This window comes from Lipophrys pholis, assembly GCF_963383615.2.
Source record: "Lipophrys pholis genome assembly, chromosome: 12".
NCBI lineage: Eukaryota > Metazoa > Chordata > Actinopteri > Blenniiformes > Blenniidae > Lipophrys > Lipophrys pholis.
In genome coordinates this window covers 25,576,359-25,594,026 of record NC_137641.1, presented here as the reverse complement: position 1 = coordinate 25,594,026, position 17,668 = coordinate 25,576,359, and the positions used below count along the sequence as shown (strand labels likewise).

General features: G+C 38.0%; 1 protein-coding gene across 4 annotated transcripts in view; it reads left to right on the top strand.

Moving 5' to 3' along the window:
- mast4 (microtubule associated serine/threonine kinase family member 4) overlaps nucleotides 1–17,668 on the top strand; it is a 109,521-nt gene that overhangs the window by 47,146 nt on the left and 44,707 nt on the right. For all 4 annotated transcript variants that reach the window (XM_080477083.1, XM_080477082.1, XM_080477081.1 and 1 more), the window contains exon 4: nucleotides 14,787–14,818. In XM_080477083.1, coding sequence (XP_080333209.1) covers nucleotides 14,787–14,818 — 32 coding nt within the window. The remainder of the gene's footprint in view (nucleotides 1–14,786; nucleotides 14,819–17,668) is intronic.

Below are 17,668 nucleotides of genomic sequence, written 5' to 3'. Positions count from 1 at the left end.
TTTGCGTACCTCACTGTGTATTACCCATACACATTCTTAAAACTGCTCCCAACATTTTGTTTTCAACTATAAACACGGCATTTGTAAGTCATCGACTCCAGTTATCTCATTTCGTTCGGGACAAAATTAACAGAATACTGATTTCACAATGTAAGGGGCTTGTTTTTAGACTTTGAGGAGAAAAAAATACATTAGATAACTCATCAAATCTCAACTTAACTCAAAAATTTACATGAGAACAAACAATCCTAGAACTTTATCGCCTGTTCTGTAACCAGCCACTAGGGGGCCATGGTGTTTCTCGCACTTCCTGACTTGAGTCCACGCTAATAATTATATGGTTATTTATTGGAAAATGCCACCAAGAAGAGACCAAACTGTTTCTGTTTTTTCCTTTTTTTTATGTGCAAATGAAGAAAACGACGCTGAATTAAACCCTCCATTGACGAATCAGGTTGAGTTTTGACCTTATGTGTGGGGAAACCTGGGTTGCATAAAGCATCTTGGATAAAAAAAATGTATGCACTTAGAAAAAGCCAAAAAGAGTGTTTTAGAAAATGTGTCAGAGTGAGCAGTGATGTGATTGGTGCACATTTATTTGCTTTGTTTTTAGGGCCTTTCTTGGCATTTTTATTATTTTTTTAAATCTTAAACTTCAATCCTGAAGAACAACAGGAGTGCTCATGTTAAATCCTAATGAATATGACACTGTGCAGATTTTATTTTTAGGGATTTTGAGGACAACCACAACTACTGAACAGTGCGCAGGAGGATTATTTGTTTCCCAAGTATCAGACGCAGTAATGAGGTCTCTAAATAAAGAGCCTGTTGTTCTGCTCTGCTTAGCTTCTGTGTCTGTCAGTATATTGTTTGTCTGCAGCCAAGAACAGAGTGAAGTTAAATTTTCTCTCTTGAATGGTATGATTAAAATACTGCAGCAAGCTGGTTATTAAATATATTTTCTCCAGTATGTGTTTTATTAGATATACATTTGTGGGAAAGCACAGCGGGTGGATTTATTAACACTTTCTCTGCTTTAACTCTGTCACAGCTCTATAGATTTTGATTTAGTTAATCAAAGTTTATTTGTATGGTACTTTCATTCATGTTTGTACAGTTCAAAGTGCTTTATAGATAATTGACAAGGTGATAGAAGAGGAAATGGAATGAAAAATGGATAATATCAACATAAGTTATATATATTAAACTGTAAAAACTGATAAAAGTGGTGTTAGTAGGACCAAAAAATAAAAAAATTGCTGTAAAGAGGAACAAAATGACTAAGAAAAAACAAAACAATGTATACACACGCAAGTAAACTAATTCCAAAATAAAGTAATTAATTACGAGAAGATTTTTGGGATCAGTTCACATTTTATATTTCTAATTCAGAAAAGATTCTGCATGTTCTTAAGTGTGCATTAACTTGGAAATCTTTCTCTTTGATCTTTATTAATGGTATCTAATGATAAATGTCTGAAGGGTTTTGACTTTGGATTCCCCCAGCTCTCTGGTTCTCTTTCATTTTCCCTCCAGCCTGTCTCAGGTCTCAGAAGCTCTGTAGTCTTGTTTCTCAGGGTGTGTAGCCGCCACGCTGCCTCATTACGTTAAAGAAACTCGGATTTATATCGATTTTAATGATTCCTATAGCAGCTGCATGTGTCCTTCATCTTAATTAGCAGCAGCCGGTTACAAGGCGCAGTGTTGCATAGCAAAAGCTTTACTGTACTTCTGAAATCCATCCAACGCTGCCTCGTAGTAAAATCTCTCGACAAGGTGGTCAATCTGCGAGAGTGCGGCGACATTGTGTGCCTCCACAGAGCCGTTTTCTGTGAAGTGGGGCGATCCAGCTGGCGAGATGCACCAAAATATGAAGGTGCAGCAGCTGAAAGGCCATTTGATTTCACACGTTTGAGCATACTTTTTTTTTTTTTTTTTTTTTACAGCTAATCAATAAATCCTATTTATATTAACATAACAGTGGAGAGAAACTACAGTCTCAGGAGAGCATTAAACACTGAGATGCAGCTTTTTTCTTTTTTCCTTATAATTTTACAACAGAAACTGTTGCCAGTGAAAAGCTGTCATCAGTGAGGGGCAATTGAATAGGACAATGCTTCTTTTTTTTTTTTGCCAGCAGAGGCAAACACAGTCTCTGCTGGAGTGTCCTTGTGCTTGCATTCTGAGTTTCCATCAACTCCAGCACGACTTCATTGATGCGGTGAGCAGGGGGGGCAGATTCAAAGGTAAATGTATCCTTGAGAATGAATAACCACGAAAGGAAAACATGTGTCATCACCAGGACGTTGAATTGGAGCGAGTATAATGCCTGATGCTTACAGTAACCCGAGGAATCCAATAAAAAAAAAAAGGTTTTACTTTTGAGTTGCCAATTGAAAAGGAATTTACAGTTCTATTATAACAAAAGAAAATAACATCTTCAATATGGTACAGTTGAAGTCTTAATACAGTAAAAATTCTACAGAATATGAAAAAAAAAAACCTGTTAAAATTGAGTAAGACTGGGTACACTAGCAGCCTCTGGTGAAGGTCCAAGGAGCTGCATCTCTTTATACAAGTTAAACCTGTACAACAACCATTTATTTTTATACAATCGAACCCAACAGTTGACTAATATCCACATGTATATTTTCCTGTAATTGTAAGAATTGCACTTCTCTTATGGTAATTGGCAAAGCACTAAGCACTTTATTTTAATTACAAAGAGTATTATTTCATTGCTAATTAAAGCATTTAAACGGAGTGTGAAAGTTTTAAAATGTTGGATTTTAGTGGTGCATTCATGCAGCTGGGAACCCGTAAAGTGTTGGGGAAATTCCCATCTCCCAGTTGGGAGTTTTCACATGAGAACAAGAAATAGCAGCAGGTCAGTCCCAAGAAAAACCTGCTCATGAATAAAATGTTAGTTATGCTTCACTTCCACACATGGGTATTTTCACTTAACTTACAGTAAGGTTTGGGAATAATGGAGTACATCATCAATGGATACTATTGGTGGGTTCATCAGTGCCTGGGAATCAATAAAGGTTCCACTCATTAGTGGGAAGGTACTCAACGCAGTCTAACTGGGAAGTTTGCATTGGGGAAGTGGGAATTTCTGATGTAGTTAATTTATGGTGTGGTTGTTGTTGGCATTCATTTGCACATGTTGACTGACAACAAACTAACATATCAGGATTTCTTTCAAAATTTCCCATTTTCTAAGTGGGAAGTTTCCAGTTTCACAGAGCACAGAGATGATTTTTTTGTTTATGACTAATAGGGGTGTGATCATTACACATAGAAAATAAGAAACAGAAGACATGATACCCACAAAGTCAGTATTATCTAAAGAAGTCGCTACTACGCATTAAGAAAAATACTTTGCAGGAGAGGATCATTAAGTCTGGGCATTTTTATTTATTGCAGAATGCCTATTTAGGAAGCTGCAAAGCATCATGTTGAATTTCATCAAATTATCTTCTTGGATTGGAGCATTGGGGAAGTGGGAAGTTTCCTCATTTGACATAATTCAGTTTTATATTGTCACTCAGATGAGTTTTTTCCCACTTCTCAGTTACTCATGATCACATCATAAGGTAGTGTTTTTGTCCAGTCCTGGTTTTCAATGTCGATCTCTACAGAAGGGCTGTCAACACGGCGATATCGGAAACATCTGGCCCTTTAAGACCTGGACACTTTTCATTGTATATATTCATTTATTTATTTTTTCTTCGTTTGCTGTTGTGCATCTTGCGGCATCACCAGTCTCTCGTCTTCTCTGGAGCTTGCACCTACAGCTACTCAAGCTGATGTCCTTTGTTGTTTCCGTTGGCGGGTTCTCCAGCTGCCCGTCCCGTCTGTCGTCTGAGTTCGTGCGTCGCCTCCGTCATTTGCGTTCCCTCCTGTCAAACATCAACAGACACTCGTCCACATTAAAAAGCGAGCGGAGCCGTCAGCTCAGTGCAGATGCCACTCAGTAATATGCAAGCGCTTGTTTGGCATCTGAGCAAAGCAGAATCTCGTTAACAACTGCAAATATCTGATGACAAGACTGTGTTTTCATCAGCTGTTAGACACACGCAAACAGTGATTTGACACACTTGCCTCACATAGAACAGTCCGCGGTTTGATTCTAGGCATAGGGTTCCACTTAAACAGTAAATATTGCTATTTAAGTAAAGTCCATGTACCCTTAACTTCCCATTGTGCTGTTTTACAACTGCACTCTCCTCCAACACTGCTGCTGACCGAGTGTATTCGAAGCCTCATATAGTGGTGGGCGGATGCAAACCAGCATTGTACATGAATGATGCTCTGAATGCTGAATATTTTGACTAGCAAGGGGACTGACATTTAACCGTTTAGTTGACTCGTCACACATAACTAATGCTCAGTCAAAACTAGAATAACCTTAAAAAAAGAACTTTAAGCGATATATGAAGTCACCTGAACTTTTTTAAATAATAATAATGAAAATGCATTTTATTTATAGGCACCTTTCACAACGACCAAGGTCACCTCATAAAAGATTAAAACATCATTGGAACCAAAACAAAACAAATACTCCCAAAAAAACGTGTAAATGAGGCCAAACAGCAGTGCTGTTGCTTCGTTTTGCTTTGGCAACACATTTTTTGTTGACATATCATAGCTGCAAATTTAAATCCAGATTACACTCATTGACTTAGACTATGGTAAATAGACTTTACTTATCTAGTGCCTTTGACCACCTCAATAGTCTCAACGTGATCTGTCGCATTCTCCCATCCATGCACGCGTACAAATTTAACCTAAGGACTCTTTATAAGATTTTAAAATTTTCAGCAGAAAAAATGTTAAAAAGGCTGAAGAGGTCTTCTGAGGCTGGTGGAGATGCTCCAGCTGTATTCGATAAAATTCAAAATGTCTTCCAATATTTGTTGCTTCCAAGGTGGTAAACATCAATCTCCATTTTGGTCCTAATGTCTCACTTTAATCCGATTTAAAGCAGCTCCATCATTCAAATGAATAAATAGCTCACCAGACGAGAGGAACGCCGTGCTCAGCGACGGCCTCTTATCGAATTGTTTCTCACTTGCAACATGGGATGAGGCAGTAGATTAAGCGTTTATGACACCTCGCGTCATGCTCCAAAGAAAACATACGCAATCGGATTGAATCAGAATCAGAAGAGCTTTCTGACAGGGCTTGCACCCCTTCGTTTTCCAATCTCCTCCTCCTCCTCCTCCTCCTCCCCCTGAAGAAATCAATGTGTCTGAGATTGCACTGGGGCATAATGGTGGAAAATATTACTTTAGACAGTAGGTTTGACTTCACTGATGCGCTTGTCGCAGTCAATAGAAATCAGCAGCTCACATGTTGCTCCTATATGATGAGGATTCTGGCTGCTCACTGTGTATGAATGTCCAGGCCCCTTTGTTTGCCCCTTGCAGATCAATGCATGCACTTAAAGACGATCCTCCATCAGTTCTTTAATGTGTAGTCGGCTTCCTATTCACCACACGTGTTCAGAGTAGATAACTACTTCTATTGATCCCTTTGACCTTTTCTAATCTCCACACACACTTTGTCTCTGACTTTCAAACAGCATTGAGGTTAAATGAAGCAAATGTTTTGAGGACGCTTTTTGTTATTCACAGTCGACCTATTGAGTCGAAAGCATTAAAATATTCCCATCTATTAGATGTGTAAATTGTACATCTTTGAAAAGATTTACTCTTATTGACATCAGTGAAAGCCATTGTGTTTGTGACAAATCTGATAATAAGCGTAGGAAGAATATTGAAAAGACTAACCATAATAAATTCAAAGAAAAACCTGTAGTTTCACTTTTTTTTATCTGCAAAGACAACTTTTTTTTCTGTAGCATCTAAAAAGCAAATGTGCATCAAAACTAAACAGTGAAACAAACTAACGTAAGTAAAAGTCAATCCAAAATTGAAATATTTAAAATGAATGTATTGGAGCCAATGTAATTTTGCTATATTTACATAATATTATTATTTTTTTTATTATTAATAGCCAGATGATAGAAATTTTATAAGATTAAATTTGTTAAATCTTTAACTTGTGTTTGTTTTGTGAATTTTCTTTTGTAACACCATCTGTTGATGGCGTCATTATGAATCCAAGCTGATGATGTTGATTTATTATTTCTCCTTGTGGTTGCTTAGAATCCCCCTCTTATTTAAAGTGACACTGAGGCGGCTCCATGCTGAGAGTTGGATGCGGGGGGAGGGGGGGGGGGGGGGGGGGGGGGTACAGCACTGCTGCTGATTGGTCAAGTGTCTCGTAATCAACACTGAGAGGTCATCTCTTCATTGAAACAAAATTCTAATAATTATAGGCAGGCATGATGAAACGATGGAAATATCGCTCCTTTTTCACTTGGACGTCGCCGAGTTTGATGATTTTATGTCGTACTCTGTGACACTGGGTGGGATTTCCTCTCCAGTCTGCTTCAAAAGTGCAGTTAAACTAAGTGCACTTTTGCTGTTGATATGTACCCCCCCCCCCCCCCCCCCCCCGCACACACACACAAAAAAAAAAAAGCCTAAATAAATCAAGGGGAATTATTAATAAAGCCTTACACAGAAAGCAACACCCCAGCTTTGATGTGGTGTCTTTTTAGATGAACTGTTACCGCCGGAAGGCGTCCATTGACATTTAGCCGGTAAAACAAAACACACTGTCAGTTTCATGGTGTCACAACTGTAAAGATAAACAAGTGATTAAATGCAACAAGATTTGTCTTCATTGCTGTTTAGTTTTCCTGACTGGAATTCTGAGAGCCTGAAGGTTTTCATGCGAGCTTGACAGCTCTGCAGCCGGGAGACGATCGTTACACTTCATGGAAATATGCTTGTATTCATGTTTCACATTTCGCTGACATTTTAAAAAAAACAAAACAGAAAAAGAAACATGTCAGTGGTGTTGCCCTCCTCGATGACTTTTCGTGTTGTAAAACCATCACATACAGAGCTCATCTCTTTAGGTGTTGTGTGTAATCTATACACAACTAATTACCTAAAGCTCTCTTTATATCAAAGTTGGAGATGAAACTGTTTTATTAAATTTTTTTTTAAAGTTCAGTGTGAAGGTTTGTGATTTCTTTTCTAGTTCTCTGGGGACATGCTGAACTAAAAGTAACCCTGTCAAATAATTTAGCAGAAAGGGGGAATCACTCAGAAATCATGTTAGGAATTCAAGGTTGATAAAATACACTTGCGTTTGACAGCTTTTCACAACTGAGAAGATGCACAATAGTCTTAAATAAGTGGTCAGTTTTTTGGTTAAACACTGTTTGGAACAGTTGCAAATAAATTTACTAATGATAAAGTGTTATTTTTATTTGCAATGTGAAAAATTTAAATTTGCCCTTTAACCAATTATATTCACATTGTTAAATATCACAATTTGAAATATATGTCAACATATATCCCTTAAACTACAGTACTACTGCAGCTTTATAATATTGATTTAAATAATCATTGTCTAACTTTTTTTAATAATCTATTTGTTCATAGTTTTCTCATTATAAACATCTTGTTTTCTTTCCTTCAACTGTCTTTTAATGCCATCTTTTATCAATCAATTTTTAATTGGCCCATCTCTATGTGAGTCACTTTGTACACTTGTATACAAATTAGACATTATTAAGTTGTACCTTAAATTGTATTAGTTGTTAGTTGATCAAATTTTAAATGACACTGAGGACTGAAATGCCACTGAAGGGGAGTTTCCTTCCTATTTTTTGGTCTTTTTTGCTGTTTATGTAAAACCTGCATGGATCTGAAACACAAAAGTCAGACTCTGACCAGTCAAGAAAAAAAAAAAAAAAAAAAGTCTTTGAAGCTCCCAGAAGTGAAATCCACACATCAATCTTTCTGTGAGGTCGTTTTTAATTCCTCCTCGCTCTGTAATGATATATTCTTTAAGTCTTTGTTTCAGATTTTACGGTTTCATGTTTTCCCATCGGAAATTTGTTCCACGATCAGTTCTGGTTGAAAATAATTGTCACATAACGAAGGGAAAACTTTGCTCAGCCAACTATCAGTCAGTGACACCTGCTCATTGGAGGCATCAGAGGAGGAAATGTGGCTCCTAATTTTGGGTTTGTCGCAGGAAAAATAATGAGGGACAGAAGCTGATCGGTTTCCTGACATGCAGCAACAGCTGAGGCTGTTTACAAATGAAAAATTCAATCAGTTGTTGTGTCAGACACATTCAGGGACCACGTACATCTCAATTTCATCTGGAGTGGGCCAGTCCCGTAAAATAACACTATAATAACATTTAAATATAAAGTCTTTATTTGTTGAGATGCAGAGTATACGTGTTAAAGAAAAGTCACTATTTTCACAAAACCAAAGAATTACTACAATGTCAACTTAAAGCCAATTTCATTTATACCTTCTGCTGCAAAATAAAGTGAAATGACTATTAAACTTATCCTTAAGCCTTTGCATTATGTATATTTGTACAAACTCACCCTGACAGTATGGCTGCATCGCAGTAGTGGACGCAACAGGTTTATTTTGTGCTTTTTAACTTTTTTTATTTAGGATTTTCTTGGTGGTTTGGCGGGCCAGTATTGATCCAGAGGCCTTATGTTAGACAACCCTGATCTAAATAGAGTGTTGTGATATGCTTTGTGAGATAATGGCAGTTGTTTGACTGACCCCCCCCTCATTACCCCGATGTCTTTGTGCATGTACGCCTGATTTATTTCACAGGACTTCTCACAACATGGAGGAACAGACAAGCTGGCATGTAGCAGCAGAAAATTAACAAAGCACCCACTTCTGCTGTGGAGAGAAAAACGTTTAATTTTGAATGGCATAAAAAGAAATGAACACAGCTAATGATAAGACCGTACGAGTGTCCATGTTAAACAAGACCAGATGTCACTACTTATGTACGTCCTCCGATAATGGACGGAAACGTGCAAACCAAAGGGTTTAGCGTCGAAGGCAGTTCCGAAGTGCCCGTACATGTACATGTTCAGATCACATTATTACAATTATCCGATTACTCCTCAGATAACCGCTCAGCTCTTTATGATCATGTGAATGGACTCGACGGGACGGACTGACGCATTGGTAAAGGTCCTGATTTGTGCCTTATTAAAGAGTAATGAATTATTCATGCTGCAGGAACCAATAACACGGTGCAGGATGGTGAAGTGATGAGAATCTCCCCAGTGTCCGTTTTACATGTTCTCCCATTGTATCGTTAAACATTTGATTTTAGTTGCTTTAAATTGCCTTGCAGGTGTGAGCGTGAGCGTTTGTAGCGTCTCTGTTTGAACTGCGATGGAAGGGCGACCTGTATACCAACAGTCAGCTGTGATTAGCTCCAACCCCCGCTTTGGAAAAAGCAGTATAGGTGATTGATGCATTGAATAAACAACAATTAACTGAACTGAACCCTTTCATACAATAAAATGCTGCGCAAAGTATATAAACGCAGAGCTTTTCCCACCCTCCACTGACCACCCCGCAATCTTAGAAGCTTAAAGAAAAAGGTGAAAAAGTAGGATAAATGACAATCTGCTGCACCAAATCTTTAAATTCTTATTAGGTTGTTGGGAGATTGTGTTTAGTTTCTATAAGCTCGGAGGTTTCGGGATTGATGCTTTTGCCTAATCTTTTCAAAGAGACCATTGTTTGTGGGAATAAGTGCATTCATTTGATTTCCCAATTTGCGCGAGGTCAAGGCGGATTTATTTGTACAAGGAAATGCAATTTTGAGACAAAGAGAAAACCAAACATTAGCTGGAGGTAGAGCTGGAATTGGGATGTGTGTCACCACTGCGTTTCATTAAAATCGTGTCACGCAGTGCCTTCTGAATACATTTGCTGTCAGGAATAAGGCCCCCTTTTCTCTGCGCACGCTTTGCTTACTCAGAAAAATGTCAAAAGGGTCAAGCATCAAAAGCATAAGCGGGGAAATCGTCCCGGGAAACGTACATTACTTTATGTAAATAATTTCCTGAGGCATGTGTTAATTATACATGATTTACCTGTGCGGGACTCGTATTCTGGGCCTCACGCTGGGGTGAGTCGTGCTGTGATTGGTGGAGTTTGCATGGGTGTAAGTCATTCGCTGCTTGGTAATTAGTGTTGTGTTGGCTGCGGTCATGTCTCTCAAGGAAACTCTCTGCCCTTGGTCGTCTGTCGGCAGCAGGGGAAGCCAGACATTAAGCCCTAATTGATAGCAAAGGGAGAGAGAGAGGGGCTTAGCACTTTTTCTGCTGACTGTAGCAGCCGATACACATCAGCTCCATGTCCTACAGTGTTTTACAACAAAGGGAGCGCACTCTTATCAGGTTATTATTAGACAGTGGGAACGTCTAACGATCAAATTGGTCAGATATCGAGCCTCAAAACAGATCTAATGACTAGCTGTTTAGATTCTACTCTTATAGAGCAAACAGAAGCAGTGGGATTTCAAATAATCCGAAGTGCAGAGTTTCATGTATTTCAAAGAGATATGTTTTGAACACTCTGGAGAATCTGCTCTAATTATGCGGACGGTGCTGTGAGGTCTGAAGAGGATGAAGCGATCTGTACACGGTGTGCGTCCTCTGTCATTGTGCCTGATATCTGTCCCTGAACTGCTTGGCTGTTCATGTGGCGCCGACGCATCAAAAGAAGCTGCAGCAGCAGCAGCAGCGACGTTCATGGTCTAAAATCCAATACAGCTTTCACTTTTAATAAAAACAGTCATTTAATATATGAGAATGAACTCAATGAAACCTTTACTCCATCCCCACACATCTGAGGGGCTTTTGGAAATGAGAATTTAATAAATACTCCCTAGAATCTGGCTTTTTACTTGCATAACGTAGCACAAGGAAACAAAACTTGGCAAATGCAGTATTTCGAAGATGGCAATAAAGTCATACAAGTTTCTAAAAACCAAAATGCACACACAGGTTGATCTTTTTATCAATCGACAGGCTCCAAAAGCAGTGCAAAGAAAATTCTACTCTTTATTCCAAAAATATGATTTCAATACAAATTTGATATAAATATCCAAATACGTTTGATTAAAAGTCAGTATTTCAGCTCTAAAGATGGGTAAAAGCACATTTTCCTGTGGAATATGAATAATATATATTTGTATTTTCTTATAGTGTAGTATTCTCACATTTGCCAGTAAATAAGGAAAAGTTGCACTTTTCTCATTATAGTATCTTAATCTTATCTTAAAGTTCAAGTGTAAAATGAACCACAATGTTCATATATAGATGACATTTGTGTTCACTGAAATACATTTATTGATGTTGAATTTAAGGTTCTTGTTTTTGTTAAAGAGAAAAAAAAAATTGTGTGTTGCGAGGGGGGGCATCATCACTCATTTGGAGTCATAATACGCTTACGCATAGACAGTTATTAAAAGTTTTCCTTTAACAGTTTGATTGTAAAATTTACCACATTCAAGCAAAACCAAACACTGACAGTTTATACCAACTGACAGAAAATGGCATATATTAATATATTACTGTGTTAGCTTGGTTAAGTGAATAAATGTACTGCCAGTAAGCAGATTTTCTTTTACAGTTTTTTTACTTGCTGCCTTCAGTCAAAGTTCTGTTTATGATCCATTCATCCACCACATCCTCTCTGCAGTCCTCCCAGAACAGTTAGTTTGATGATAAAGAGACATTTTTTCTTAAATTGAAGAGCGTAAAGTTTGTTTCTAGTAAATGGCAGACTGTGTTGTGTGTCCTGTGACCACTGGAGGTCACAATATTCATATACAGGGCTTGTTTTTACAGATTGAACATTCAATATTCAATCTGTGGTCATTCTAATATGGTCTGGGCTAAAGGTTGATGCATTTATTTTCCATGTTGGTTTTGTTTTATTCCAAGTTTGTTGTAAGAGGAAGGTGAACTATATCTAATCTAAAAAAAACTATTTTGCTACAGCCCTTCCTATTATTATTTTATGTTTCATGAAGAACAGTTTCCTCAACATTAATAAAGACAACTAAGAAAATGTCATATAATACATATAACCACATCTCACTTAACTATACCCGAAGTTCGATGAAATTTGACATTTTTTCATTCATTTTGGATAAATTGCAACTTCAGACATACCCAGGATATAAAAATGTATTAAATAAATAAAACTCTGAAGTGCAGAGCATTCAATAATTGAGACACTCTTGATGACATTCCAGTGACTAAATTTAATTTTTAACACTGACCCAGCACACAGCCCCTCTCTCTGTATGACCCGCTATACTTAAAGTTCCCCTTGATATCTTTAAAAGCAAGAAAACCGACAGAAAATTATTTATTCTAATTGATCCCGTGCTCTGAAAAAACTGATGACTCAATTAAATGTCACTTTCTTATATTTAAAAATGCATTTAATGCCTGCTATATAATCTTTGACGGTGTCCCGATACAGTTTGAATCCTGGCTGTTAAAAACTGTCCAAGTATGTTGATACAGCGTAAATTTAAATAAATGGATTTAAATGCTCAAACAAGATGGCACGGTGGTGCGGTGGTGTGCGCTTCCTGCCCCTTTTCGTCGGAGGGTCACCGGTCTGAGTTTAGGATTGGGGATAATCCTGCTTCGAGTTTGCATGTTTCACCTGCACAAGTGGGGAATAACAGGCTGATTTTGTGACTGTTAAATTGTCTGTCGGTGTGATTGCGCGTGTGTTTAATAGAAGACAGATTAATGCTAAATTGAGAAGAATACTTGTATACATTTCATGGTGTTATGGCCACGATTGCAGAGATGTTGTATTATTGCAGTGAGCTTGCAACCCTGGAAATATTCTGCATCTGTATTATCCTCCAAGCAACAAGCTTGTGCGCGCTTCAGTAATCCCTCTAGAAATCAATGAGGGTATTGTTTCAGTATGCACGGTTTATCCTGACCTCTGTGCGACTGCCTCCGGGGCTGGCTCTCGCTCTAAATACCTTGTGGTTTTTAAAGGATCAATGTGCGAGACAGATATGTTGTCATTCTTTTTGGATTAATAAGGAGGTCGAGGTGCTTTCTGAATACTGGTCAGGCAATGGGTGTCAAACTAGGTTTACTTCAGGAGCCACCTGTTTGTTATCAAACCAATAAAATTAGACCATAAGCCTCAATCAATGACAGCAAACGGCTCCATTTTTGACTCTTTTGTTTACTGAAGTGGCATCTGAAGGGGGGGGGGGGGGTTCTAATTAGATCTAGTTTACCCCCCCAGACCAGATAAAATACTGTAAATAAATGCATTTGTAAATGAATTTGAGCCATTAGTCTTCCTTTAATAAAAGAGTTATACAGATTTCTACATCGATTTGACTTGATTTATTTACACTTCATAGCTGTAAAATAATTTTTAAAATGTGGTATGAGTGAGTCCTTCTGCCCCCTTTTCCAAAATGGTATATGCAGGAGTTGTTTTTTTAATATATAATTTCTCGTATGTTTTCAGTTGTACTGCGAAGCTCATGTGACACTGTGGTCTGATTGTACTGTAATACCAAGGAAGGGCCACCGAAACTGGTAATATTTAAGTACAAAGTGCTATAACCTTTGTTTTCTGTTATTGGTTTTCTGTTAGTTATGAGATGTACAAATCCATCAAATTGTGACAGGAGTCAAAATGTTAAAGTTCTGACACCACTTGAATCCTCTTATTGCTGTGAAAAACTTTAGTTTAAAGTGCTCAATTGGTTTAAGTAATTGTAAGCAATGAAACTTAAAACTATGTTTTTGCATTTTACAGTCTTATTAAATCTCTTACAACAATATAAGGGAATTATAAGGGAATTTACGTTTTGGCAGAGGCCAAAGTAAAGTAATTGTGGTTTTGTAAAGTCATCTAAGGATGTTGCCTCTTGAAATACACTGAAATATGAAATAAGAAATATGAGCGGAAGTAGACTAAAATATAAGCAAATAGTGATGTGTCTTGATCACAAATTCACTTTGACATTAAAAGTCCTATTTAAGTGCAAACTGCCTTTGAATTGACCAAGTCTGAGCTGTCAGGAAATGCGTCAAAATAAGACACGCCATTTGTGAAAAAAAATTAATTATGCTGATTTTTATCACATCGAACTCTGTGACGCCGCAGACTTCATGACAAATTTCACATCAACACCCAACCTGGTTCACATCACGAGAGACGGGCTGCTTTCAAAGCAGGAATACGTTCACGCTGGTGGCAGAACTGAAAATACCACTCCTGGGATCCTCCTCAACGTGGAACATACAAATCAATCAAAACGTGTTTCCCCGCTCATGAACATGAGCACACGGTCAACAGGAATGTTTCCACACGTTCATTTGAATAACATGAACCGATTGTGCGCGGGCGGTTTGAGATCCAGATGCGGATCTCTTAAGCGTCATTTCTCTGGGAAACGGATGTAACAGCTTCACACCTGCTCTGTGATCTCCCCTCCATATGTTCACTCCTTTTTTTTTTTTTCCTTTTTTTTTTTTAAACTTGTGAATCTGCCACCGGAGCTGAAAAAGTCTGAGCTTTCGCTTCCAAATTCACCACTTTCATTTTTCTGTGATCTCCTCTGGATCTGATCAAACATATATAATCAATCGATATGCACATCTGCTTTCCTCACATTTAGCATATTTGCTTGAGCCGCACATAAAAGTCCTTTTTCTTCTTTTGCTGCTTGTGATCTCTATTGACTTTTTCCAGCGTTTCATGAAAGTTGGAAAACTAAAAAAAAAAGAACCCTGTTATAAATCTGGTTTAAATCCTTACTTATATCTCTGTTCTTTTCTTTTACAGAAGGAGCTGAGTCTTCCCAGAAGAGGCAGTTTGTAAGTACCAATAGAAATCTTACGACTTCTTGTCAAACTTAAAGGGCTTTATGAGATGTTTGAAGATTTGTACTCCTGCACATGTTGACTGATTAAACCTGGAGTTTGAAGCTTGGTGGAGCTTTACTGTCAAATCCATAATATCACCAAACTCTGCACTCGGTTGGCACTTTATTAGATCCTCTGGTAAAAAATTATCAGTGGAACACAAAATCACAAAGTAAATCCTTCCCTAGAGGAGGTCGTAGTCTTTCAGTTGGTTTATTTTCCAGAAGGGAGGTTTTGTTGCAACCATTTGTTTACTTTGTTTAAGCGTTGTTTTATTTTATTTGCATTGAAACAATGAAAGTTTCAATACATACACACTGAGTGAAATAATTTAGAAAGTTTATTTTTTTGTGTTTCTATTTAACGCAACTTTATCTTTCTTTGTGAATCCTGTCCCTGGTCAGGCCCACACTATTAAAGCAGGAGTTCAAGAGAACAAATATTGAATAATGCTGGTTCTGGTGCTCAGTGTAGCCTGATTTAAGTCCGGTGTTGACGTGAGTACAGATCCAGTGTCTGCTGTCGACTTGTTACACGCTCAGTGGAGCCCCGTGTGAGGCTTGCCGTCCTGTTTGGTCCCCGAAGAGCCTTCCACTTCTCTGGGTGGGCGATGATGAGCTCTTATCAAACAAGACCAAATTGTTTTTGGCTATGCTGGGTTTCATGTTGGTGTTGTTGTTGTTTTTTAAAATTATTTGTGATACCAGATGAATATTATTTTTGTTTTTCCGACAAACACTGTTGGAAAAATATTTGTAAACATCTGTAAATTAAAGCTTCAGAAAAGGTTGGATAAACTTATAAAACACTGAACCACATAATGGAGCTGCGATTAAATTATTTATAGTCCAATTCTTGTCAGTATTATGAAATCAATCATGAATATACATCTTTTTTTGAATAATTTAGGATTTTTGTTATGTATTCCAGTAATTCCTGAAACTAGATGAACACTTATGGGCTTAATCTCAGTTTGAGAGAGTAAATACCACCAAATTAACCTCTGTAGTGAAGTTTTTAATTAATGTTATGTCTTGATCTTTAAAAGAAAAATTTTCTTATATGCTCGCAGTCAATTTTCACCCCAGTGTGAAATTGGATATTAAGAGTCATCTTAGGTGGTTTGCTTCTTTGGAGCTTGTTAAAAAGTGCGATTGACAGAATTTAGAGTGGACCCTCGCTTTATCAGGCTTTCATTTTGCAGTAGATTGGTAGTTATTCTCTGTGGTCTGCCATGAGAGAGAGAGGTCATTTTTAGTGAATTAAACAATCCTCCGGCCCGCCACTCGGGTCTCTGCCTGGCAGGTTTTTAAAGGTGATTCTCGGCCGGATGAGGCACGGCTACGTGTGAAGACATAATGGACTTTCTGGATATCTTTTCTCCTGTGGTTTGATGTGTTTTATGGTGCGAGATGGAGTCCCCCCCCCCATGACACCTTGCTGCTCTCGCTGGCACCTCACCAGAGGGGGCACCTGCTGTAATGGAGGTGACCCATTACTAACACACCGCGCTGAGACCACCAGCTGATTTATATTTAGAGCGCCGAGCCTCTCGTGACCTTGGAAACCGCAGCACTTCTGTTTGGAGACCACAAAGTGGCTTCAGATTTGTGTTTTTTTGCCAAGTTGCCCCAATTGAGAGACGAGAGCATGAAGTTTCTTGTTCGGATGAGGATTTTGGCCTCATCGTATGCGCGCAGTGCACGACAATGGAAGCATTTTACTGGTATTTGTTTCTAAAAATACACGTGTGAGCCAGAAAGTAATTTATGACCTCAGCCTGCCAGTGAAGAGCGCGCACATGTGTGAGGTGACCAAACGTCCTCGTAGCCGGACCCTTCTCGCGGCGCGTCCGGAGGGTTTTTATAAATTCATGAAAATGTGAGTTTTCTCCGTGTATTTAAATTGACCGACTTTGACTGATTGCACAGAATAAAACTGTAATTTCCTATGTATCACGCAATCCCCAACACGCTGACTTGAAGGCTGTTACACTACACTCACTTCTTATTCACCAAAAGTGCTGTTTTTACAGGAAGTGAAAGAAAAAATACTGATTGAACAAGTATCTTTGAGGCTGTTTTCATGTTCACATCAGAAACCTTAAGAGTTATATTGTCTATTTTTCACAATTCCTGAATGATTTCTTTTTCATATTTCTATTTATTTGTTCAGTAACACTTCAAAAGAGAGCCATCACAAAAACGAGGTATTTAGACATAATTAACCATGTTGTGTATGCTTTTTGGTCTGACATAGATACATTAGTTATCAAACTGACTTTTTTTTATCCTTTCATAAGAGGAATATGATGAATGAATAAAATTAGAAATCATCTTTTGAGGAAAGTTTGAATATTTCAGCACCAGGCCAATGAAAATATGGTCAGTCTCGCATATGTATTTGTTTTACTTACAAATACACTGTGTTGAGAAAGCTGAAAATGTGTAGCTTATAAATAAATGAGTTCTTTCTTTATAAAGTTTCAGCATTGCTGCTGTGTATACAGGCGAGTGTTCATGTTATTTGCAGTTGAATGTCTTTATTTCAGTACAGATGAGCTGATTTGTCTTGCAGTAATCCAAAGTTTTGTGACATATTGACTGGTAAAAAAACCAAAACTGATTTGGATAATTCTAAAGCAAAAAGTCAGTTTCTGTTTTGATAAACAAAGAACAAGCAACACGTATTTCGATGTTGCTGCTTCCAGACCAACAGAGTTATAGATAATCTGCATAATCACTCCAGTGGGTCATGGTTGGACCTTCCAGTTGGCTGTTCCTGGTATACCTCCAACAGGAG